Source organism: Geotrypetes seraphini, chromosome 12 (genome assembly GCF_902459505.1).
Source record: "Geotrypetes seraphini chromosome 12, aGeoSer1.1, whole genome shotgun sequence".
In the NCBI taxonomy this organism is placed as follows: domain Eukaryota; kingdom Metazoa; phylum Chordata; class Amphibia; order Gymnophiona; family Dermophiidae; genus Geotrypetes; species Geotrypetes seraphini.
In genome coordinates, this window is record NC_047095.1 from 80,825,637 (window position 1) to 80,853,000 (window position 27,364).

General features: G+C 42.4%; 1 protein-coding gene across 1 annotated transcript in view; it reads left to right on the forward strand.

Annotated features, from left to right (window-relative positions):
• The window catches only part of CACNA1E (calcium voltage-gated channel subunit alpha1 E), a 791,083-nt gene extending 771,836 nt beyond the window's left edge, over nt 1–19,247 (forward strand). The window contains exons 43-47 of the mRNA XM_033915447.1: nt 1,223–1,331; nt 5,485–5,613; nt 10,808–10,991; nt 13,769–13,959; nt 16,289–19,247. Of these exons, the coding sequence (XP_033771338.1) occupies nt 1,223–1,331; nt 5,485–5,613; nt 10,808–10,991; nt 13,769–13,959; nt 16,289–16,819 (1,144 nt within the window). The 3' untranslated portion in view covers nt 16,820–19,247. The remainder of the gene's footprint in view (nt 1–1,222; nt 1,332–5,484; nt 5,614–10,807; nt 10,992–13,768; nt 13,960–16,288) is intronic.
• The last annotated feature ends 8,117 nt before the right edge of the window (nt 19,248–27,364 follow it).

Here is a 27,364-nt window from a genome sequence, read left to right on the forward strand (position 1 = left end):
AGAAACAATACAGAAAGAAGATTGACTCATTTGAGCTTTGGTGCTGGAGAAGGATTTTAGGTGTGCCATGGACCATCAGAAGAACTAACAAGTCGATTCTGGAAGAGATCAAACTCGCTATGTCACTTGAATTCCAAATGATGAAGTTACTGTCAGATTGTCTTATTTTGGTCACACCATCAGAAGAGAGATATCATTGGAGGAGGACATCATGTTTGGGAAAATCGAAGGAAGAAGGCAACCTGCAATCTGATGGTTGGTCCACCCAGGCTACATTTCTCACACTATACATCAGCACATAGGTATGAGGCTTCTCTGCATTGCTGCAGATTAGCTACAAGCCTCATTAACATGCATTTTAATATGCTATATGTTGCTATCTACCACACAAGTTAATGAGTGCTTTACTCCTTTCTGCATCATGCAGCCTATAACGAAAGGATTTGATAACTGCACACTTGGGCTTTTATCCCTATATGAATGCTGTGGAGCCATTTAGGGTGAAAGCACTGATGTCAGAGGTCCAAACTGGTATGCTTTTGTTGTCGGTCTCAGAGGGGGCTGTGGTCTCAGGCAGTTTTAATGTAATCATGTAATGCTAAAAAATCTAAAATCCAGTTCCTCTTTAAAACCGCAATAGTCTGTTAGTAAACTGGCACCCATGGGGATTGGTAGATGATGGTTAAAAGTAGTTTCTGGTTCTTGAAAGTTACTATTAAAAATAGGTCTAAATAATACTATACCCCACACTATGCCATACCATATACTGTTCCAGACAAACTACCGGACAAGTGGTAGGCAAAGTGTGGGTGTATTCAGGTATGGCGTGCCAAGTTTACACTTAAATTTCCACCAGAAATTGATTTTATTGCAGTATTTATTTGATTTTTTTTTTCTGGTTGCTTGAGAGTTCTGGTTAAAGGAGAGTCTACTGTATAAACAAGGCATATTCCATAAATTTAGATTTATAACTTGTAAACTATCAAATGCTTATTTAACTAAGATTATATCTCAACGTTTTTCTGTAACTCCAGTTCTGACTAAGACAAATTGAATTAATCTATGGCCAATGTAAATTGAAATGAGGGCTAGAAATCTAAATGACACAGTGTACACTTACATACTTTGTCATGTCTTTTTTTTCGACCTAGATCATATTGATCTGCAGTCATGTTCTGTATTTGATAATGTTGCATTGCGGACTGATCTTTTTTTTTAACAGGAGCATGCGAAGTGGGTTCCCTTCGCTGAGCCCTCTCTCCCCTCAGGAGATATTCCTGCCACCTCATTTAGACAGGAGAGAAGAACAGTTCCAAGAGCAGCTCTCTCTGGTAATGTCACCTTTAATATATTAATCCACCCTGTCTTTTATCTGAATTGACCACTGGATGTTTTTGAACATCTGATTAGCTGCTCCTGTGATTCTTTATGGACTCTATGGTAGATGTTTTCATGATACAGGTACAGGGTTTCTTCTTCTTTTTTTGTTTTCCATAGATTTATTTATTTGTTACAACTCATAAGAAGCACAAGCAAAATCATAAAAGAAAATACAGGAAAAATGAAAACAAACCAAATCATTCATTCTTTTTTCAGTCCACATTATTGGGGCTATCTAGTTTCAAGTTTATTAGGATTTTATATACCGCCTATCAAGGTTATCTAAGCGTTTTTTACAATCAGGTACTCAAGCATTTTCCCTATCTGTCCCAGTGGGCTCAAAATCTATCTAACGTACCTGGGGCTATGGAGGACTGAGTGACTTGCCCAGGGTCACAAGGAGCAGCGCGGGGTTTGAACCCACAACCCCAGGGTGCTGAGGCTGTAGATCCAACCACTGCGCCACACACTCCTCCAAAGAAGGCTTTGAAAAAAATGCACAGGGCCTTCTTGCAGTAATTATAGTACGATAAATTGTGGGCGCTAAGAGTTATTTATACCCCCGCCTGTGCTAAAATATCAGGTCAGTTCTGTTTATATTTATGTTTTACTGACCTAAGCGGTTTACAATGTATGAAACTAAAATGAAATTAGGTACTTGAGAAAACCTACCCTATCTGTCCCGAAGGCTCACAATCTAGGTAAAGTACCTGCTTTACTAATGTGCGCTAACCGACTAGCGCGCACTAAAAGCTAGACACGTTAGCATTTAGCGCGTGCTAATTTGAGTAGCACACCTTAGTAAAATAGGGGGGTGAGTAATAACAAAATATAATACATTTCCAAGATCAAAAATCAAAGAAATAGATTAAAAGAAAGAAAGAAAGAAGATAAAAATAATTAAAAATAAAATAGAACAAATTTAAGAGATAGAAAAGTCTCTGAAGCGGCCTGATAGCAAACAGTCGTATTTTAGTGCAGGCCTTAATACAGCTCCCGGCACACACCACGCTGGGGTTGAAGGTGCCGTTAATTGACAGGCGCCTATGTGCACTAGGCGCTATTCTATAAGGTACCACCTAAGTGGCATAGCACCTAACTGCAAAGAGGTTATACAGTACACGTCACTTGGTGCCAACTTATTGACATGGCATAAGAGGTGGTGCGGGGTAGGCAATCTGCCCCATAGAAACATAGAAACATAGAATATGACGGCAGAAAAGGGCTGTCGGCCCAACAAGTCTGCCCACTCAAGAACCCTCCCCCTTAAGCACTTCCTCGAAGTGAACCCACATGTTTATCCCATCTTTTCTTAAAATCGAGCACGTTGCTGGCCTCTACTACCTGAAGTGGAAGATCATTCCAATGATCAACCACCTTTTCAGTGAAGAAATACTTCCTAATATCACCATGAAATCTCCCACCCTTGATTTTTAACGGATGCCCTCTTGTTACCGTAGGTCCTGTAAGGAAAAAGATGTCATCTTCCACCTCAATACAGCCAGTAACATATTTGAACGTCTCTATCATGTCTCCCCTCTCTCTGCGTTCCTTGAGAGAGTATAGCTGCAACTTACCTAGACGTACATAACGGGCCGCATTGAGGAGGAGGAGGAAATCTTCACTCTTACGGGTCCCATGGTGATAAGAGGACATCTGCTAAAACTTAGGGGAGGAAGATTTAATGGGGACACCAGGAAATACTTCTTTACCGAGAGGGTGATTGAAAGGTCTTCCACGTCAGGTAGTCGAGGCTAGTAGCATGCTCGACTTCAAGAGGCGATAGGACAAACATGTGGGGTCGCTACAGATGTATGGTAGAGGATAGTTTCTCGAGGGTGGAAGGGATCATGATTGGGCAGACTTGTTGGGCCGTTGGCCCTTTTCTGCCGTCATATTCTATGTTTCTATGTTTCTATGTTCTTCATAGGAGAGATCCTTGAGCTCTGAGACCATCCTAGTGGGCATTCGCTGAACCGACTCTATTCTCAGCTTATCCTTTTGATAATGTGGCCTCCAAAATTGAACACAATATTCCAGATGCGCGGTTTTCCTAAGGGTGCGGCACCCCTCCTTCTATCCACCCCCTCCCCCACACCTCTCCTTGCTGCGCACATGTGCCCCTTGCCTACCCCGTACCTTTCTTACTTTCCCAGCGCGAGGTTGCTGCCTGCTTCAGCAGCGGCGCTCTCTCTGATGTCACTTCACCTGCGCCTAGGAAGGTTTGTCAAAGGGTAAGCCATTGCTTGTATAAATGATCTGATTTGCAGCTGAATATCACCTCTAGATGGAAAACATTTTACTCTGCCCTCATCCCATCCCCCAAACCAGCCTCTTCTTACATCGATAATATGGGGCTGCTCGGTCAGGGGGCCAAGAGTCTAAATGTATCTATGTATTGGCAGGGCAGGATTAACCAATAGGCCAAGTAGGCACGTGCCTAGGGCCTGAAATGGTCAGGGGGGCCCAATGAAGGAAGGCATCAACATTGTTTTTTCCAAACGGCGATGGGCCCCTCCAGCATCGATCGGCAACGCGGACCCCCCCCCCCCTCGATCGGCAACACGCCCCCCCCCCATCGACGGAAAGTAAGACAAGCAAGCAACGCGGATAAGAAAGGCAACGAGAACTGTAATTGTGCAAGCGGTGCTGCTTGCCCAAAGCTTCTTGTTTCCGCCTGGGCGCATGGTGGGGTGGGGCAGGGCAGGGGGCCCAGTGTATTTGTGTGCCTAGGGGCCCTCGACGAATTAATCCTGCCCTATGTATTGGTGATAAATTTATCTGGGTAAGCTGACTGCAGAAATGGAAAACCTATCTATATAAAGACAGGATCAGGTATCCAGCAGCTCAGCTTCTATGGTATAGTCGCATAAAGATTTACAGATATCTTATCTGAATGTCTCCATGCAGATAGTGCCCTGCCAAGTATTGTTTCTTCTACATTATATAGTAAAACTATTTCAAGGGAATGCCTAGGTATTGCATTGATTCACTTATGTGATTTTCTTCCCAGCAGAGTTTAACAAATTGATTCCTTTATCAGATAGATAACACAGGGCTCCTTTTACGAAGCCATGTTAGGCTTTTTTATCGCCAGCCATGGCGGTATTATTTATTTATTTAAGAACTTGTACCCCGCTTACACCTAAGCGATCTATAGAACTCCTGTGCATATCGGAGCTAATACCACCGCGGCCTGCGATTAAAAAAGCCAACTGCATCTTCGTAAAAGAGGGCGGGGGGACAATACCATAGTATACAGTGGATCTGTTTCTCCCATTGACAACCCAGGTGTCCGTGGGCTGAGTTCTGATGTTTAAATGTTTGGCACGTTCTGCCACATGCTCACACTCGGATCAGTAAAACTCAAGTGTCTGTGCCTCTGCCTGTGTGTAATTTTTGTTAGGTTACTGTGTTGAATTACTGTGCGTTCCAGGTCAGTTGTGTGTGTTTCAGAGTTCGTAGCCGTATCTCTGTGGATTCTTTATACCGCACATGCCACACTTCCCTGCACAACTGATCTACCAGGAAAAAAAAAAGTCATTTCTATCTCCGCTACCAATTTGTCAGCCTGATCATCTACAATGCTGCAAAGCACCTTCCTGATGTTTCTTGATGACAGAAAATTATTGGAAGGTTCTTCTTTTAATTCCAGTGAATAACTTTGAAGATAAAAGGTGCAACAAGTAGAAATTAATTTGGATAAACTAATTTTTAACCTGAATATTATCTAATTGCATTCAATTAAAAGTTCAGTGCAGTCAAAATGTCATATATAAATAAGGAGATTATTTTTTTAATGGGATAATGTTTTGGAAAGACACTTTGAATTTAATTTAAGCAAGATAAGAAGAATCATGAATTGACCTCCTGTGCATTCTTCTTATGGATTCTTATGGAATTTGAACTAGATTGTTATTTCCACTTACAGTAAATAAACATACTGGCCATGTTTTAATTTTTTTATTTGACTGGGCAGTAAATTAAAAATTTCACAGTACGTGTCTAGTTCCCTCTTCTAAGAAGCTCCTGGTAACATCCAAACAAGATGAGGGGGTTACATTAAACCGAATTCCACGACAGTGGCTATGTGTTTGCTTCCAGGAGCCAGAGATTAGAGATTTTAAAAGGTCGCAGGCCTCTAACTGTGGCAACTGTCTCCCAGTGGACATGCTGGAGCGTACTTCATCTATGAGAGCTTCCTCCATGCCACGTCTGGCCATGGATCCCCAGGTAAAAGACAGAGCACAATAAAATAGCATGATTTTAAACACCAATTCCATCTTCAGCATTGGCTGGCATTACTTTTAAGATGATTGCTCTTTGCTAACCCACTGAGTCCCATAGTCTACAGGGAATCTGTTAGACTACTGAACTCTGGTAGGTTCCATCTAGTCTTGGTTGCCACCACAATGTCTTTCTTATCTAAATTAAATTACCCTGGAATGTTTTGCAAAAAAAAAACCCACCTCATCTTTTTTTCACCTGTCCTATTTTGAAGTCAACATTCATGCCATCAGGGACTGGTGCTTACATAATATTGTGGTTGGAGCCCCCTATTGTGCTTTGCACAGGAAATGTTTCAGATTGAATACTGCATTTCCGCATCCCTTTGCCTTTTCCCTGGCATGTTTCCTACCTACACCTGCACGCCTCCTTTTCCACTTCTACAATTTCAAAGGACACAATAAGACACTCCATTCTCTGTCTGTCTGCTACCTGGGTCTGTCTGTCTGTTTTATATTTATTGTTAAGAAGGAAACTGAATTTGTTTTTGTCTTTAAAAATTAGTTCTAGCTTTACTAGTGTTGTTAATGTGGTTTTGTACCTGTATTTTGCTGTTCTGTTGTTGATTTTGGCAGATTCATTATTCAGGTCCTGATATAATTAGTTGATGTAACCTGATGCATTGTCTCTTAATAATTAGAAACTGCATGGAACAACATTAGAACTTCTGTCCTAGAGTTAGCAAGATTATACATAAAAATAATATACTTAAAACATTCAGGAAACAAAGAGTGCAGGGAGATGAGGAAGGAAGATAGCTAGAAGAGTATACAAGAAGTGAAAGAAATGAGAAAGAAGAGTAGGGTAGATACAATAAATTAATTACTGTAGAAACAAAACTAGATTCTGTTGGTGGCTGGTACAGGAGGCAGTCCATATTTCTAGCAAAAAAGTGATTAGAGTTCAGTACACCAGACTGAAAGCTAGGTGGGAGAGAATGCATTAATGCTTCAATAGAGGTAACACTTAAGTCAACAAATTATTTTGTCATTACACACGTTTTGCAAGAGTAGCTTGTTGATGGTTTCAGTGTTTAATTTTACCCAATTCAGATATGTTTTGACTATCTTTTTGTCTACACTAAGTGAGAGTATATAGTCGGTGCTTTTTCATGCCTCCAAGGAGAAAAAAAGCATTTGGATGAAATCAAGAGTAGAGAAATAGGATGATGAGGAAAGAAATAACAAATGGTTCTCTCCTGCTCCCCATCCCCTCCCTTTCATCTCCCTCCTCTCTCTTCCTCATTAACTCGCCCTCCATTTCGTTTCTTTATTCCTTTATCTTCACAATTTAGGAATAAACGCATTCTTTGACATACCTAGAGTTGTGAAGTTATTCAGTTCCGGCCGGGAGATTTTGAACAGTGCTGGATTCCTGATAATACCATCTTGATGCCTCATGAGATCTGCAGCACTGAATTCAATGGGTACAATTGGGGACCACAAATACAACATGCAAATTAAAAATCTGAAGAGACCCAACAGTCTCCCTCCTAAAACTGGGTAACTTAGCAGCTTTGGATACCACAGGGTTACGTGAGGAACTTATTCTTTGAAGTCTTTCAGACTCCAGAATTGGGATAGATTGTTTTCTTGAATATATCAAATCTTGGGACCAAGATAACTTCAGAGCAGGACCCAAGGTTATCTGCCACCTTAAGCAAATCTTCAGCTGTGTATCGTCTCTCTTCCTACACCTAGCCACCCCCCCCAGTCCAGTTTCTCCCTTTTCCCTCTCTACCTCCCAATAGTCCAACATCTACCTTTTCCCTTCCTACCTCCTCATAGCCCAACATCTCCCCTTCTCCTTCCACCCCCACAGACTCCAGCATTTCCCCATCCCCTCTCTACCCTATTCCAGGTAGCCAGTGTCTCTTCTTCCTTTCCCTACCACTCCCCCAAAGTATCCACAATCTCATCTCTTCCCTTTCCCTTACCCCTGTTATGCCTGTTCCACTGCAGCCATCCTGCCTCTGTCCTTCACGCTTCATTCTTGGCTGAAACTGCTGTAAGAAAACTCAGAGCAGTGCAGGGCCTTGAGCACAGAGAACCAATGGCACAAACTGATATTCAAGCATTGACACGTTCTGCCCTTCTTTGCCCCAGTGAAAATTTCCTGGGGCATTAAATGGGGCCAGGCTGCAGTAATGTGTGAGCGCAGCCCTGTGTTTAAAGGCCCTGTGCCATGCTGAGAGCCTTAAAAGTGCTCCTTCCTTACCATGGGGGCATCATGCAGCTTCCCCTCAAATTCTGTCACCCTAGGCCACTGCCTAAAATACCTAGTAGCAGGCCAGTTTCTGATCCAGAACCTGACCTTTGCAATCTCTTTCCCGAGGAAATTTCCTCCACTGAGCATCCTGACCTGGTTAGATATCTTCAGCACCTTTCACATTTATGAGAGGGTGACATCATGATCCCATTATAGTGGTATCAAAATAATTTTTAAAAATTTAATTTTCAAATTGGCATATTTGATATATTCTGTTGATAATAATTGGAGTCCGTAACAGTGCTTGGACATTTTGGAACTGAGGCTTACATTGCATGTCAGAATTTTTTGTTTATATTTTTAGTTTTCTGCTTGTGCTGGAATATATGGGAGGAGGGGAACTGTTGCCATTTTGAAGCCATTGCCTCCAAATAAGTATTTTGGAGGTACCTTAATAATATCGGCTCAAGCAATTTGGGGCATTCCGATTGATCATTTAAATTGCATGCTTGCATGTACATACTTCGAAGCACGTATTGATAATGTATCGATCAATGTAATGTAATGCTTTGATGGACTTGAATTCCTCCAAAGGTCATCAATTTCCTTCAAGGGGAAATGGGATCGCCACAGTCTTGCACCATGGAAGAGGAAGCACACTTTTGTTTTCTTTCATAAGGTCTCATGCCCGAGGTTTAGAGGACTTTCCACATTAAGAAAGTCATAGCTACTTCCTTTCAACAGATGTAGCAAAAATCAGAACTTCATGTTTACAAAGTCTGTCTGATTGCTAAAATGTACGAGTGCTTCTGTAAAAAACGCATGTCCTTTCTGCAGACATATTTCAAACAAAGGCAAATGCATTCAGATGGCTTATAAGAGATTATTCTAATCTGTCCTTCTTCAGCTTCACCTCACAAAGGGGTCCTTTTATTTAGGTGTGCTAACCGATTTAATGCATGTTAAAGATTAGCACAGGCTAAATCAGGGATGTCCAACCTGCGGCCCGAGGGCCGCAAGTGGCCCCGTACAGTATTTTGTGTGGCCCCGGTCGAGGGCGATGCAGTGTTTTCCTCTGCTGCCCCTCGGGGTTTACCGTCTTGCCGGCTCCTTCCTCTATCTTGCTGCAGCGTTTGCGCATTTGTGTGGCCCCAGAAACATTTTTTTCGGTCAATGCGGCCCAGGGAAGCCAAAAGGTTGGACACCCCTGGGCTAAATGGTAACACGTCCAGAGAACATAATAGGTGCCTTAATATTTAGCACCCACCAAATCGGTTAGCATGCGCTAAATCAGTTAGTGCGCCTTAGTAAAAGGACCCCAAAAGATCATATGTACTAACCACAAAAAATGTTCATGGGTTCGTACCCATTTTTGCAGAATTTAGCTAAGAGATTCAAATGAGCTCCAGCCATAAAATGGTTTGCATTTTGTCATATTATGTTGGCACACTCCTGGCCGCAGCAACATGCAAAATGTTTCTTTGACAACGTTTTGTCTTCATGTAGTGTTGACATAAAATTGAAAAGTCCACTAACTCAAATGCAAGGACCTCCCCGGGACGTCTCCATTCCCAGGTAGCCTAGTGCTCCCGCTTTCTACCCTCTGCCACAATGCAGAACATACATAATTTAAAAAGGGTTCCCCCGGGACTATTTCATAAGGAGAACCTCAAGTCTCTGGTAGTTTAGTGTCCCCACCGGAGCCCCAACTTGGAGCCCCACCCCCTAATAAAAGGACAAGGTGAGTGTCTAGCCCCATTCCTACCCCTCGGAACCATGATTCACTCAAGGAGACTGGGGCATAATGGTGTCATAATGGCCCCTGTGGCTCTCTGTATCAAAATGGCATTGCCTAACCTGTAGTGTAGTCTACCCCATCACTCCCCTCCCCCCACTGCATTCCTGAGAAGACGGTGGGGTGACTGGATTACTATACAAATAGATGCCCTGAGCTGGGAAAGGTGCAGGAACATAGGCATATAAGAATCAGTGGGTCCTTGAAGGGCGATGCATGTCTCGATTTGAGCCATTAAGTCCTTTAATTCTGTGCTACTGCAATATGAACTGGGCCTTCACTTGTGACTTCAGCAAAATAACTACACATTCAGAGGTGTAGTTACACTTATTGCAGAATTGGGACTGCAAAGTCTTTTTATGATTTTTGTATCACAGCAGGCCATTAATTCCAAATGTAAGTGAACTTTGTGAAAGTTCATTACTTAAAAGTGAACTTTTGTGAAAAGAATTCACAAGTGTTCACTTACATGAAAAATAGTAAACTTGCATGGAATGTGGCATTTTTCTGTGCTTCCAGGCATTTTCATGGAAAATGAACTTTTGCAAAATCGCTTTCACATTTTAGTACGAGGCCCACTTTCATGTTTTCAGACTTGCCCTCTCTTTTACTAAATCCGGCAGCGCAGACCAGCATGGTAAATGACCTATTGGAATTGAACGGTTGTTGGAGCATTTGCTGTGCAGTACTCAGCTGCACAGCTTTGTAAAAGGGGGCCTTGAAATCTAGGCTCCCTCTTATTAAACCGCAATAGCGTTTTTTTAGCGCAGGGAGATGCACTGAATGCCCCACGCTGTTTCCAACTCTATAAGCGTCGGGAGCAGTGCGTGGAATTCAGCGCGGCTCCATGCACTAAAAACCGCTATCGTGGTTTAATAAAAGGGGGCCCTAATCTTGCTGGGGGGGGGGTTAAATATCTGTCAAGACAGGAAGAAACATTCATAATTTAAAGTGCTCCGTCAAATCAGATACCTGCAATGCCCAAAAATAAAAATCTTCACTCAGAAGATGTAAAATTTTAACAGTTAATATACATACAGAATTGGGAAAAAAAACTGGATCAAAAAGGATAAAACAAAAAGAAAATAGAAAATGCCTTGGATATGTTCCTAAAGTCTGCATTGGGGTGATTTTCAGGTGCTTACAGATGCTAGTTCTATGCGAAGATCCTTCTCCACCATTGGAGATAAGCGCACTCACACGTCATGGCTCAATGAGTTCTCGCTGGAAAAAAGCAGCGCTGATACCAGCTATAAATCACGCCGACGAAGCTACCACGCATCCCTGCGCTTCTCTGGACATCGTATGAACACAGATTCAAGTGAGGGGGATCTGTTTTATTCTTCTAATGGGGAAACTGGTCTCCTTTGGAGAGTTTCAACATTCTTTTCTCATTTACATCTTAATACCAAATATTCCTGGTTTCAGATGACAAATCAGTATGAAAGTAATTTTAGAAAAAGTTGCCTAGGTGGAGAGGGCAAATGGGTGCCTATGTGTAGCCTATTGTAGAAGAATGGACAGGCACCTGTAGGGCCACATTCAAAGCAATTTAAACAGCCAGAAATGGCTCCTGGCCATGTAAATCACTTGTCCTGGGATAACCAGGCAATTCGGCAACACTTAACTGGGCAGTGTCGCTGAAAATACCTGGTTAGTGCCTAAACCAAAACTGGCTACTTTGTGGGGTCAGCCCTTAATCTCTTAAGTGTCAATATTAGCATTTAGGGCCCTTTTATCAAACTGTGCTAGAGATTTTTAGTGCAAGCCAGCACGGTAAATGCTCCAACTCTTACAGAATTCCTATGAGCGTCGGGGCTCTTACCTCGCTGGTCCACGCAGCTTGATAAAAGGGGGGCGGGGGTTGATAAGCTAGGGTAGCCACATAAATAGGACTGCTTTAAGCACAGTGCACTTAACCACTTATGTGTCAATATTAGCACTAAATCAGCTAGGATAACTGCATAAATAGGATTGTTTAAAAACACAGTCCTTTCTTAATGTGGTTATTTGTAGCCAATTAAGTCCTGAATATCACACTTAACTGACTATGTTTTTACAGCATCAACCCTCCCCCCCCCCCCCCCTCTTTTACCTTCAAATTGAATGCTGGAGCCCAGACATGGCCCAGCACTGAATATCCAGGAATAGATCCGATAGTGGTCAGGAAAACTGGCTGCATATCGGGCCTCAGTGGGTCTTTATATAATACCAGCACAAATCCTGCAGAAATTTCAGGTAAAAATGAGCCTGCACGCATTTATACCAGCTAGGGAGCAGGTGTAAATATTTGTGCCTCTAGTATGGGCAATTGTGTTTATTTTATAAAATAGTCACAAAAGTCAAATAGACCAAAGTCAAACAGAAGTGTGCAGGTTCTTGTCAGAAAATCCAGGAACGGGCTAGAATGGTCATATTTGTTTCAGGTCTTTGACAGCCACAAACAGGTCAGGTTTTCAGGATGCCCTCATGGGTATTCGTGAGACAGATTATCATAAAATCAGAGTACTATGCATGCAAATCTGTCTCGAGCATATTCATTTGGGATGTCCTGAAAACCTCAACCATTTGTGGCCCTCGGGGACTGTTAATAAATACTATTGTGTGTGAATAACAAAATGCAATTCAGTTAGCATCAAATTCAATGCTGGCTTCTTTTATATACAGACAGTGGCGTAATAAGGTGGTGCGGAGGTTCTGTCCTGGGTACAGTATTCCGAAGGGCGTGGCACCCCACTCTCCACCCCACTCCCCGTGTATTCCCCTTGCCTTCCCCGTACCTTATTTACTTCTCTGGCACAAAGTTGCTGCCCACGTCAGCGTCGGCACTCTCTCTGACATCACTTCCGGGACCCGTGCTTAGGAAGTGACATCAAAGGGTGATCAGACACTGACGTGAGCATGCTACTCATGCCGGAAAAGTTAAAAAGGTATGGGGAAAGGGAAGGGGGTGTGCATGCGCAGCAGGGGGGTAGGGAAGAGGGCAGGGGAGGAGCGCTACCACCCCAGGTGCTGCTCACTCTTACTATGCCACTGTATACAGAGGTGGTCTACGATGCAAATGTCTTTTAGAAACAGTAGGTTCCATATTGAGCTGCGGTGGTCAGCAGTATTTTTAAAACTTGGCCACCAGGGCTAAAAAATATCCTGATATTCTGTACCATTATTTGGATGATGGTCAGCACTGACTATCCAGGTAGGCAATCAGTGGTGGTGCTACCTGGATTGCTATCTAGATAAAGTTAGGGCAATCCTTTCGCCACCCAACCTTATCTGGATAGTTCTGTGGTTAGGAGACTGAAATCACTGCTAATCAGATAACTCAGAGGACTACCCCAGCATTACCCCAGCATGGCCCTGAAGTAATCTAGAAAGATATTCAGGAGCACTGTTAAAACAGGATTGTCCAATGTCAGTCCTCGAGGGCCGCAATCCAGTCAGGTTTTCTGGATTTCCCCACATGAATTTGCATGAGATCTATTTCCATGCTCTGCTTCTATTGTATGCAAATAGATCTCATTCATATTCATTTGGGAAATTCTGAAAACTCATCCTGGCGAGGGCCAAGGGTAGACGCCTCTGCTCTAAATATTGGCCTAAATATACAGTCAAATAAAGAGCGGTCAATATTCAAAATTATTTAACTGTCCAGAAACAGCCGCAGACTAGTTAAATTGCTTGTTCATCTATTTGGGGAGTGTTTGGGGGCAGAGTCAGCACGTGACTGGTTAAGTGCCAGTATTCAGTGCTTAAGAGAACAGGGTCAACGTGTAAATGGGACTGAATAAAAGTTAGTCCTATCTTTATGCAGTAGCCCATGGCCAATTAAGTGTTGGATATCAATTTAACTGGCTCCACAAAAAAAAAAAAAGGATATTCAGTGCTGAAGCCTGAACATGGCCGGGCATTGAATATCCTGGAATAACTCCAGCAGTAGTCAGCAAAACGCTCATCACCATTGACTGAATATTGGCCCTAGTGTTGAAATTTCAGTTAATGGATTCCACTGCTGAATGCAATGCAAGTTCTTAGACAAGTTCCTCAGAGCAGTTCCTTTTCACGTGATAGTTACACTGTAAAATGCTGTTAACATTTTAGGCCACCGATCTGAAACACATCGCTCGGGTGGGAAGGAACGAGGACGGTCAAAGGAACGGAAGCACCTCCTGTCTCCAGATGTTTCCCGCTGCAATTCTGAGGAGAGGAGTCCACAGCCAAGTTCTGAGCCTGGAGAACGACACCAGTCCAGATCTCCCAGTGAGGGCAGGTCAAACTCACCAAACCAGCAGGTTTGTTTGGAATAAACTGACACACGCATTGCTGTCATTCAAAGATTTTTTTTTGGGGGGGGGAGGGGAGGCTCTATATGCAGGAAAGAAAGGATAAAGCTATAGGGATGAAATACAACTTAATAACTCTAACTCCATAAACCGTAGGCAAAATATGCTTCTGTGCCTGAAGGTTTCTCTATATGAAGCCATCTTTATACTGATACATGGGTCATTCTATGTCAAGTGGTCCAGAACTCCCCACTCAACCATCTCAGAAATTGCTGAAATATTTTCAGGGGATACGTTGGTACCTCTAAAGAAGATATTCAAAGTTTAGGAGCATGATCTCAAACAGATCCAGAGTTAGGGGCTCCTTTATTTGGGTCACTTTTTGTATCTCTGGAAGATGTCAAGTGTGGACCCTCCTTGAAATTGGACCACTTGACATAGAATTACTCATATGGAATGCCATGTGATCTCACTGCTTTGCAAGTGCATGGTCTTTAGATATCATCTACAAATCCATAAAAAAATTATTCACCGTTGTTTGGAGGCATTGCATTATCCTTTACACACTCAACTTCCACCCATCAACTTGCTTGCAAGAACCAAAGATTTTAAAGGCAGTTCTGTAAATGGGCACTCCCAATGCTGCACGGGGAGCACCTATCCTATAATAGCATCTGGGCACTCAGATTCCATTAGAGAATATTGGTTTAAACCAGTGGTCTCAAACTCGCGGCCCGGGGGCCACATGCGGCCTACCAGGTACTATTTTGAGGCCCTCAGTATGTTTATCATAATCACAAAAGTAAAATAAAACCGTTTCTTGATCATATGTCTCTTTAGCTCTAAATTACAATATTATTATTAAGACAGCCAAAAGGAAAGATTTATAAACTATAAAGAGTTTTACCTCATGCAAAATTGTCATCCTATATAATAAAAGGTTAGCGGCGCATGCGCTTTTAAAAAAGCATGATTACTGCCGCCATGGTGTGTGATCCGTAGCCGTGTTCCATTTTAGAACCCGGCCAATGATCACTCTGGCCACTCCCCTCCTCCCGCCCTCACTCACCCTGGAAGCCAGGCAAGCTCTCTCCCTGCTCACGTCCTCGGCAGGAAACACACCTTGGCCCTCACTTGCCACTGCCGCCGCTGCTGCTACTGCTGATCCTCCTGTAAAGAGCAGCCTGCGATGGAGGCCAGCTTTAGCAAACCTCGCAGGCTGCTCTCCAACTCGGTAGCACGTTCTCTCTGATGCGATCCGTGCTACCGAGGCTAGAGAGCGGCCTACGAGGTTCGCTAAAGCCGGCCACCATCGCAGGCTGCTCTTTACAAGAGGATCAGCAGCGTGAGAGGAGCCGCCACCATCACTTTTAAAACTTGAAACAAAAACCTTCGGCCGCAGCAGGCCAGCCTGCGGAAAGGGAAGGGGGAGGGGCCGAACGGAGCAGGCCAGATCGCATTAAGAGAAGGGAGGGGCCAAACGGAGCAGGACAGCTCACGGTAAGAGAAGGGAATTGCTTCACAGGGACCTGGAGGGGAAAGGAAATACCGCTGCTGCTTCTGCAAAGGAAAGTGGGGGGGGGGGGGAGAAGGGAGTGGGGGGGAATGCTGCTACTACTTCACAGGGACCTGGAGGGGAAGGGAAATACGCTGCTGCTTCTGCAAAGGATAGTGGGGGGGGGGGGAGGAGGAGAGACAGAAAGAAATACAGACAGACAAAGGAGGCCAGGGAGAGAGACAAACAGAAATAAAGACAGACAGGGGACCAGAGAGACAGACTGACAGACAAAGGGTGCCAGGGAGAGAGAGAGAAAAATAACAGGAGGGAGAGAGACAGAAAGAAAGAAAGGAAGAAAGAGACAGGAGCAGGGAGAGAGACATAAATAAAGAAAGACAGACAGGCATATATTCTAGCACCCGTTAATGTAACGGGCTTAAACACTAGTTTCTTTAATAAGACATTAACTATTTTTTTCTGAGGCCCTCCTAGTACCTACAAATCCAAAATGTGGCCCTGCAAAGGGTTTGAGTTTGAGACCACTGGTTTAAACCCACATTGTGATTGACAAGCCCACTTACACCAGGCCAATGTCAGGCATGAATGGGCATACCTACGTACAATATACACGGCAGGTAACTTTCAGGATTTGGTAAGTTACATGTGTAAGTGGGAGACAGGCCCGTATCACACCATTCTCTGTCCACGTGTATGCCCTTGGTGCATTTACTAGCTAAAGCACTTACGTATATAATGCAATGTACACCTTTATAGAATTACCTTTTTAATTATAATGCAGCAATATATCTGTATGTGTATTTTTATTTTTCTTCTATACAGGGCACAGGTTCTTTAAGTGAAAGTTCTATTCCATCCAACACCAGTACTCCAAGACGAGGCAGACGGCAGCTCCCTCCCATCCCTCCCAAACCTCGTCCTCTTATTTCCTATTCATCCATGCTGAGGCACCAGGATAACAACTCCTCTCCACCCAACGGTGACGAGAACGGGTCACCTTTGCCTGACAAGGCCCTAGATCTGAACGATGCCTGTTTGACTGAGTCTTCCGGCTCTCTGCAAGGGAAGAATAGCCGACACTCCACCCCCCAGCACTACATTTCTGAGCCATATCTGGCACTTCACGAGGAGCTGCAAGGCTCAGACTGCGTAGCAGAGGAAACACTGACCTTTGAGGCTGCAGTGGCCACCAGTCTGGGACGTTCCAACACGATTGCTTCCGCTCCTCCTTTACGACACAGCTGGCAGTTGCCCAATGGGCATTATCGGAGGAGGAGGAGGGGAATTGTGAAGGCTGCATCCGGGGCAACTTGTGAGCTGCTCAGTGACACAGATGAGGATGATAAGTGCTAGAGGTCGCTATCCTTCATTGCATGCTGTTTGCAACATGTGGAAGCAAAACGAAAAAAAAAAAAAAAAGGAAATGATCTCCTACAGAAAAATCCATCCAAGACGTTTGCACAACCACCAGGTGATCAGCTTGTGTAATATCAGAACTGTGTTTGTGATGCACTAGTTGAATGAGAATCTTAACCCAGAGACCACTAAGACATTGTGCCTCAACTGGATGCAAGTCAGTTTCCCAAAGCAAAATTTTACTAGGAAGCAGGGCTGCAATTTCTCATATGTTAATATTCTGGTCAGGTCCCAGCTGCTCATCATGCTAGGCCAAACAGCCGTGTTTTCCTGAAGATAGGGAAGAAGGAAAGTGAGGAGAAAGAAGGGAAAAGACAGCCAAAGTATGATTGAGGGTGGAAATCACGGCTGAATGTGATCAGCTGTTCTTGTGCTGCTTGTAGGTATTCTTTTTTGCTTTGTTCTAAGTCCTGTGCCAAAACTCAAGTGACAGGTTGGCGAACTGAAGAGTCGGCATTTCGCAGCCAGCCTGGCGAGCTGATGTAGTAAACAGAAAAGCAAGCACTGGGGGAAATTGGGGAGGAATGGTTTCTTTCGGAGTTGCAGCTAGTGATCCACCAGATCTGTGTGCAGAAAAAAACATATATAAATAGCCTGCTATCTAAAAAGACATTATTTATAAACCAAGTTGAAAAACCCATAAGACAAGCTGTTTGGCTGATAAGCCCCTGTAGTTTGAGATGTGTATGGTATATGAATATTGTGTTGGACTGTACAGCTCAACACTTTCGTACTGGGCTTAAGGAAAAAAAATTAATCTTATAATTTTCTCATCTGATTTTTTTCTAAAGTATGTTTATCTTTTAAGGGATTGTTTCTGGCTTCTCAGTACATACACAGACTTTTCTGAGTTCAAGGCAAGCGATGCTGCATAGATAGGTGTGCAGCCCAAAAACCGATGTTTTGTTTAGTTTCCTGCGTCATTTATGGGAATTTTTACTATGCTCAGGTTATATCATAGTAAGAAAGTAAAATTGGGGGGAGAGGGGGGGATTCCTGCTGTTTCGGGCAAAGAGCGACACAACGCAACATGAGAAATGTCATTTCCAAAGAATGCACATCCCCGATAGATAGATATGCTTAGCTTTCAAGTTATCTATTTCGATACTATCCCCCACTTTAATCAAGCTGTGCTTTCAAACAGCACAAGCTAAATGCTGAGCTGCCCGTTCAGTTCCTATGAGCGGCTCGGCATTTAGCTCATGCTGCTCGGGGTTCTTGTATACATTTCACAATAGTAGGGTATGGCTGCAGAAATTCACACATTTGCGGGGATATATAGGATCTTTAAAAGATCCATATATGTTACTGAGTCCATCTTTCATTGCCACTGGTTAAAAAGTGTTCCATGTCACAGAGTTTCAGCTGCTTTTCTTTTCAAAGCTCCACACGTGTGAGATAACATGTTCAATGCCACTGCTTTTGTATGACTCGTGGCTCCACCATCTGTGGATGACCAACATTCATATTCAAATAAAATCATTCGTGTGGTTTTACAATGTTAGATGTTTCAGAGGATGTTTGAAAAGATAGAGATTTATCTCTGTCTAATATACAATATATGCTGTGCTATATATACTATATAGTATAGAGGCTATGTAGAGAATATACAGTGTGTGAGTTATATAGGGACTGATGTGTGTGTTCATGTTTATTTAGAGAAGATATCACATAGTGTGATGGAATCAGGTGATGCTTCATCCTTGGTGCTAAGTTGCCTTTTTCGCTACCCATCGATAGCCAGTTTTATATCCTAGATGTGCACATTATTTTCAGTGTTTTCCATATTCCAAAGATGTTATGGGAATCTCTGTCCCACTCCTTGTGTACTGCTGTCATCACACTGTGGAATCCCCTTTAGGTCCTGCTTTGGTTTCTCGTTACAGTGGTTACAGCATCACCTAGAGGAGCCTACCGGTTCATTCCTAACCGAACAGGACTGATGTTTTGACCCGATGCTTTGTGCTGTGATCAACATTGCAAGTATCTGGTACCATAGACCATCCCAACGTTTATTGGCAAACCTCAAGCTGTGTAAAAAGGGAGTGCAGTTCCAGTAAATGAGTTCTGAAATCATCAGATTGGGCCACACGGTGTCTTCAGTCCAGCCAACATTCTTGTTTGAAAGCAGTGGTTAAGCATAGTGGCATAGTAAGAGGGGGCGGAACACCCCAGATGCCATCTTCATGGGGGCGGGGGTGCCGGTGCCTCTCTTCCTCTCCTCCCCCCAGTGTACTTCTTGAAATGTTTGCTGGCATGAGCATCATCTTCCCCCTGCTGCTTGCACCGGCCTCGGCTCCCGTTTGATGTCACTTCCTGGTCGTGGGGCTAAGACATGACGTCGGAAGGGAGTCGAGGCCAGTAATACAGCATTCTGAATTAATTGGAGCAGGTGCAAACTCTTTTTGGTTTAACTAATGTACAGGGTGTCTCAGTCGTCCATTCATGATGTTATCACAGCTTGGATCAGACTCATGATTTCCCTATATGAAGAGAGATTTTATAATTGCCACAGGTGATCATTTTTAAAAGTTGTTTGAATTTGCAAGATCAAATGATGAGTCTAGCAATGTCCTAAGACTCCTCACTTGTGGTTTTAGCCATTAAGAAAGAGCAGATAGTGCATTCTCTGCATAAATAATAGAATAAATTTGTATAGGAAACGTATGGTACAAAGAAATAAAGAAGAAACTATCATATTATATACCAAATTAATTATGTAGCACATTGCTATGCCAGCCATATTGAGGTATTATACCATAAATAAAATAGATCATCATCAGAGTCACTCCCTGAAAAGCAGAAGGAAAGGTTGAGATAATAAGGACAGTTGAAGGATAAAAGAAGCCCATTCTAGCAATACTGTAGACCAGTGGTTCCCAAACCTGTCCTGGGGGACCCCCAGCCAGCCAGGTTTTCAAAATATCCGTAATGAATATGCATGAGAGAGATTTGCATATAATGGAAGTGACATGTATGCAAATCTCTCTCATGCATATTCATTAGGGATATCTTGAAAACCTAACTGGCTGGGGTTCCCCCAGGACAGGTTTGGGAACCACAGCTGTAGACCATGGAATAGCCAGGTTAGTAATGGTAGACTACAACTTCCCCCAAACCAACTAGATCAATACTGATAGATTGGTGTTGGTCAGCTGGGTCTAGCAAGACCACAGGGAAACTTGGAGGCAAAAATGTTCAGTCATCCTCACTAGTTGTGATAGCTGTTTAGATTGCTGCAAAGCTTGAGGGGACAGGGTGTTGGAGTATGTATAGGAGCTTGTTGTCTTATCTTTCCAAGGTGGTAGAGAGAACACAAAAGGATATTCTCCAAAAGATCGTTCTGGCTGCCAGCTGGGATATATCCTGCTAGTGGAAGCAGGAAGAAATGAGCAGAATAGATAATAATAAATAATAATAACTTTATTTTTCTATACCGCCATAGTCAGGCGACTTCTAGGCGGTTCACATTGGAAGAAGGCTGGACAGTCAGCGAATGATAAGGAGCCTAAAATAGAAAAGTTGCATAAACAAGTTACATATTAATTTAAGTTCCATGGGTAAAGAATACATGAAAAAAATGGAGCTTCCTGAGAGATTGAATAGTGATTACGGGGGGGGGGGGGGGGGGGGGTTGTTTTTGTTTAAGGGAGGTCTGTTTTAGTCAATGAATTTGTCGAAGACCAGATGGGCCAACTGGTCTTTTTCTCTTGCTGTTTACTATGTCAATATTAAATAAATGGAGCAGGAAGGGAGGAGCAATGATCCTGGACGTTTCAAGGAAAGACTGCTATACAACCACATTAAAATGGTAACAGATGACAGGAAGTGGCACCTCTCTCATTAGATACTGTATATGCACTGAAAATATAGGGCCCGATAGGGCCTATTGGCATTGGTATCCAAACTTAGATTGCTTTTGATTGGAGGAACACCAGCACATTTTTGATGCAACTGGACTTGTGTAGTACTTTTGAATTGGTACATCACAATCTTTTGCTACAGAAATTGGATGAAATTGGAATAACTGGGGTTGTGTTGTCCTAGTTCTCTGATTTTCTGAAAATCAAATGTTACTAGTTAATGTAGGCAGACTAGATGGGCCATTTGGCCTTTATCTGCTGTCATGTTTCTATGTTTCTAAGATGCATAATGTGATTTCACCTACCGGTACTTGGTCAGCAAAATATGAGGTCCTCCAGATATCTCTCATGTTCACAAATTATGATTCATATATTTTTCAGGGAGGAGATAAGAGAAATGGGATTATATTTTGTCTTTGAGGATGATGTTCAGATCATATTTCCAATAAAAACTTCCCTGCCCGGTACCTTATTCATGATTGAGAGCTATTTTCAATGAATTTTGCATTGGATGTCAAATCATCTATTAAAAATGAACACTGAAAAAATGGTTATTTTGTGGGTAGCTGAGAAAACTATTTTGCCCCCTTTAATTGAGTGTGTTAGATCAATGTCTCACAAACTTTTTTGACTCCAGCAAACTAAACGAAGCAAATGTTTTTTGCAGCACACTAAATGGAGCAAATGTTTTTCGCAGTACACTAAATGGAGCAAATGTTTTTTGTGGCACATTATAATTGAAATTATAAAATTGCAAAACCAACAACAACAAAAATTAACCCCACTCTTTTATGAAGCTACATTAGGGTTTTTTATCGCCAACAGCAACGGTAAAAGCTCTAACGCTCGCTGAATTCCTATGAACATTGGAACTCTTACCGCCATGGCCAGCGATAAAAACTCTAACAAGGCTTCATAAAAGGGGGAGGGGTAAATTTGAGAGTTATTTATTTAAAGTTCTATATGTTATGTATAGGTAATTGTAACAATAGTGAAACTAGGGGCTCCTTTTACTAAGGCGCATTAGCGGTTTAACACACGTAATAGCGCACGCTAAACCGCTAGCCGCTGCCACCTCCTCTTGAGCAGGCGGTAGTTTTTCAGCTAGTATGGGGTTTAGCGCATGATGAAAAGTCACGCGCGCTAAAGCCGCTAACGCGGCTTCGTAAAAGAAGCCATAAAGTAGATAGAGTAGAATTGCTAATCAATGAGATGGATGTGCTTGTTTTTGAGTGTAAAATGCGACTCGATAGTCGACAAGCAAACACGCATTTCATCATCCACCATCTGCAGTTCTCTTTTTTTTTTTTTATCCATTAAAATTTAATGAAATTTTATAAAATACAAAAAGGGAGAAAAAAGTACAAAGACGAGATAACAGCAACAATGAACTTTCAATTTAATTTCTGTTGGAGCTGAAAATCTAAATTCGCAAAGATAAGAATATCCAAATGGTAACAAAGCCTTGATTGCTTTGTTGCTCAAGTTAGGATAACTACTGCATAAAAAATAAAAATAAAATTACTTGCTGTTAGTTGTCAAGGATCAATCACATCAAAGAATGATTTTTGTCTGGGTAGTTGTATCCTTATGCATACAGATGCTCATAACACTGCATACTTGATGTACATATCATCTATTCTAGTGTATACTTATGAAGGGAATTTTTAAAAATAACATAAAATTCTGGAATCTCTCATGGCACACCCAGAATCTCTTTGGGGCTCACCACAGTGCCATGGCACACAGTTTGAGAGACACTGTGTTAGATGAAAGCAAAGCTGTCCTCCATGTGAAAGCTAAATGTTTGGGAGTTAGGCTAGATTCAGCCTTCAAAGAGATGCTCAAATTCATGTTGTATCATTAGCTTTTGTAAAGCTACATTTCTTACATCATATCATGAAATATTTCACAGTATTTTACAAAAGTTGGCACATGCATTTATATTAGCAAAACTGGATTACTGTAATTCTCTTAACATTGGCACTTGCAATTCCCATTCGCCTTTTATATCATTTAATCCAAAAAATTCCACAAAATCCAATTAAGTGGCATGGCATTGGCCACGGCTTTATGAACACCACACCATTTTATGGCAGCTTGCCTCAGATTCACCATAACAATAAACTCATCCCTCTCACCCGCCGAGCTAGTTGGTAGCAAACTAGCTGCCCATCAATTCCCACCACTTATCAACTCTCCATTAATTAATTAAATTAATTTATGTATTCAATTTTTATACCGTTCTCCCAGGGGAGCTCAGAATGGTTTAAGTGAATTTATTCTGGTACTCAAGCATTTTTTCCTATCTGTCCTAGTGGGATCACAATCTATCTAATGTACCTGGGGCAATGTACGTCCCGCAGTGTTGCTTGGATGCATGGAATCTTGTGGCAATGAAGCACATGAGCCACTATTTAATATGCCTCAACTGAACCCTATATATCACCAACTAATTCAGACATTTTCCCTTTCTACCATACCCTTTCCCCTCACCAGATGTGACCACTGGCCCCCCTACCCAAGTCGCCTGTTCCCCCATCAAGAAGCCTATCAGCCTAAATCTACTAACCTAGTACCATAGATGTCCTTTGCCCTCTTGATAGATAGATGCATCCCACCCCACCAAGAAAGGTTAGGGCAGGATAAAACATACCCCAGCAATAACCACCTTCCAACTACACACTCCCAAAACCTAATTTTCCCACCTAACTAATACCTCTAATCTGCCTTTCATTGACCTTTTCTTCCGCCTTCAAACCTCCCTCGCCAAATCCTGAAATGCATTCTATCAGTTCCCTCACCCAGCCAATCAGAATGACCCAACCACATTCTGCACTCCTCCTCCACTCATGCTATCACTCCTCTCCACTACCTTTATATCCCTTACCACCTCTACTGCCTTACACTTTTTATACCCCTTTCCCACCCTCCCACCTTATCTACTGGCTGACTGGAAGGTTCCGCCAATGTTTTCAACCCTCCATTTAATCGCAGAGCTTCTGTATTTGAGTGATTCTCACAATGCAATTCGGAGATTGCAATTAATCCAAAATACTACTGCAAAAACTGTATTAGGAAAACAGGTGAGAAAGAATAATCCCTCTGTTGTATTTATTACATGGCTTCCAGTATTGGCATGAATTGATTTTTAAAAAGTATGTTTAATGTTTAAAATGTTGTAGGGTGAATATTTGGAAATCTATTGTGTCACATAATTTGGTCTAAGATCCAAGAGATCAGTACATTTGACCAAATTTGAATTACCATCAGCTGCTATTTTCAGAAGTCAATTTATGCATAAGAGGTTTGTAGGTACAGTGATACCAAATTTATATAATTCCAATCCATGTGAATTGAGAAGCAAATTGGATTATTTGAGATTTAGAAACACTTTGAAAATTTGACCATTTGTGAAATATTTACATGTTTTTAATTTTTTTTAAACTTCTTTATTGATTTTTAAAAACTACATCTTTCACAATAAATGATACATTTACATAACAACAAAGCACAATAAACTTATTAGAATAGATAAAAAAATTGACAAGAATTATTTTCCCCATCCCAAATAACCAAATGAACAATTACTCAAATACACCTGTAAACAATCTTACCATATCTCTTAAATAATACCAGATCATACCCCCCTCCTCCCTCCCCAGATGTGTATGTTTTCTTCATCTAAATAAGTCAAGCCTTACAATATTTAGTTAATGGTTCCCAAACCTCCGTAAATTTTTTGTAACATCCCTTCTAATTTTTTTTAATATTGTCATTAGGTAGTTTTTTAAACCATCTTTTTATGCAAGCTGTTTTGAGCTTTGTGGTTAGATGGTAATTAGCGACCCAGCACCTAATATTTCAACAGCATTAAATCAATGCTGGACATCGAACCCGTTGGTTTACGAGTGGCCCTGGGGTGGCGTGTGGGTGGAGCACCTACTTAGCCAGTTAGTGGTACATTTCATTTCACAAACTGGCTAAGTCAGTGGTCTCAAACTCGTGGCCCAGGGGGCTCATGCGGCCCGCCAGGTACTATTAAGAGGCCCTCGGTATGTTTATCATAATCACAAAAGTAAAATAAAACAGTTTCTTGATCATATGTCTCTGTAGCTATAAATTACAATATTATTATTAAGACTTGGCCAAAAGGAAAGATTTATAAACTATAAAGAGTTTTAGCTCATGAAAAATTGTCATTTCTTTAATAAGACATTAACTATTTTTTCTGAGGCCCTCCAAGCACTGACAAATCCAAAATGTGGCTCTGCAAAGGGTCTGAGTTTGAGAACACTGGACTAAGTAATCACATAATATTAGGACAGCAAGAAAGCTGACCTAACTTTGGGCCTCTTTCCAGTGATAGTGAGGGTGAGAGGCATTTAGGATGGAGGCACCCTTCCCCCCCCCCCCGCACCTTCCCCCTGCAGTGTGTGTGCCCCCCTTCCCCTGTAGCTCTAGCTGTTCATCGCCGCAAGTAACAACTTCAGTGTGCTCCTCATGACCCCAGCAGCTCTCCCTCTGTCATCACATCCTATGCGCGGCACCCGGAAATGACATCAGCATGAGAGCCGACGCGATCACGAGGAACACGTTGAAGTTGTTGCTTGCGGCAGTGAACAACTTGAGGTGCAGGGGAAGGGAAGAGGGAGGTCATGCGTGAGGGGAGGATTGGGAAGAGGCAGAGAGGAGGAGGGGTGCCTGTGCCCTCACCAACATGGCGGCCGGGGTGGATCGCACCCCCCTTACTATGTCATTGCCTCTTTCACAAAGCTGTGCTAGCATTTCTCCCGTGGCAAATGCATAGAAGCTTATAGGAACTGGGTGGGCTTTGCTGCATTTTCCACGGGAGAATCACTACTGCGGCTTTGTAAAAGGGGCCCAAATGCACTACATTTACCCAGGCATCAGTCTGAATATTGGCCAGTGGCCAGTTAACTTCTGAGTGACCGCTGATACCTAGATATTTGATGCCAGGAGCAACGCATGTCCAGGCATTGAATATCCGTGGTCAGGTTAAATACAGGTACTCGTCAACTTACGACCGCAATTGGTTCCGACTAACAGGTCGTAAGTTGATCGGGACGTAAGCCGGCCATGTAAATACTGAAGGGAGTGATCGCAACAAGCTACTTTGCGCCCCTTCTAAACTTTGGAAGAAGTTCCCAGACCAGCCGGCGGCGTGAGACCAGCTTCCCCATTCTTTCATTTCATTGGCTAGCAGAGCTCGTGCATTTGTTTAAAAAGTTTTGTGTCTAGGCGAATGTTGTCGCTAGCTGCCGAGTGACACGCAGGAACTCTGCGACAGACATGAGGCGACCTGCCATTGATGCCAGCTATCAACTATCCCATTCAAACTACCATAAAACTACTAGGAATGACTATAGACCGATGCTGCATCATGCAACCGCAAATAACTAAAACAATACAGAAATCCTTTGCAGTGATGAGAAACCTAAGACAAGTCAGGAAATTCTTCGAACAAGCACAATTCCAGCTTATAGTACAATCCCTAATCCTAAATCTACTAGATTACTGCAACATCCTCTACCTCCCCTGCCCTGCTACAATGACTAAACAACTACAAACAATCCAAAATACAGCTCTGAGACTCATCTACTCATTGAGAAAACACGACCATATTACAGAAGCATACATCAACTCACATTGGCTACCAATCCAAGAAAGAATACTATTTAAATTCTACTGTATGTTATTTAAAGCCTTAAATGGAGACAGCCCAACCTACCTGAACAACCGCCTCATCCAAACCACCTCAATCAGACATAGAAAAACACACACCCCATTCACACACCCCTTGATCAAAGGAGTAAAATGGAAAAAGCTATACTATGGCCTCCTGGCCACTCAAGCAGCTAAACTAGATAACCAAATCTCCAATCTACTGATAACAACACTAGACTACAAGACGTTCAGAAAAAAAATAAAAACTATACTCTTAAAGAAATTCCTGAAACAGCCCAAACTAAAAACTTACCGTCCTTCCCCCCTCCCTCTTCCTGCCACACAGAAACTACACAACCTATTCTTTACCTCTCTAGAAAGGACAAATGTTCTTCCATTGTAACCCTCCGTTTTTTTAATCTCTTTTGTAATCCACCTTGAACCGCAAGGTAATGGCGAAATAGAAATCTCTAATGTAATGTAATATCAATAAAGAGAACTTGACCTGTTTATCTTATAGTTTGATGCCTCTGCGAGCCTCTGTAAATTTAGATCGTTGCAGAACAGATTGACCAAAAATCTTCAGACAGGTAGAATGCATGTTAAAATAAGATCATACACTTCTCCCTCCGTATTCACAGTTTCGATTATTCACGGTTTTTAGCTTGCTGGCTCCTCCCCCCAAATGACGTCAGTTTGCATAGAGAAATCGCTGATTCCCAGCACTTTCTTCACCGTGTTTTGCCTCTCTTTCAGGAACAGGCCAGGTCTCCCACCAATTTGCGGTTTCACCATATTCACGATGGTTTTTAATAGAAAACAGCGAATAAAATGAAAAACTTATTCACGGTTTTTCTGTATTTGCGGTTCTGTTAATCCCCTGTCACAGCGAATACGGAGGGAGAAGTGTATTTCATTTTAAAGCAAAATA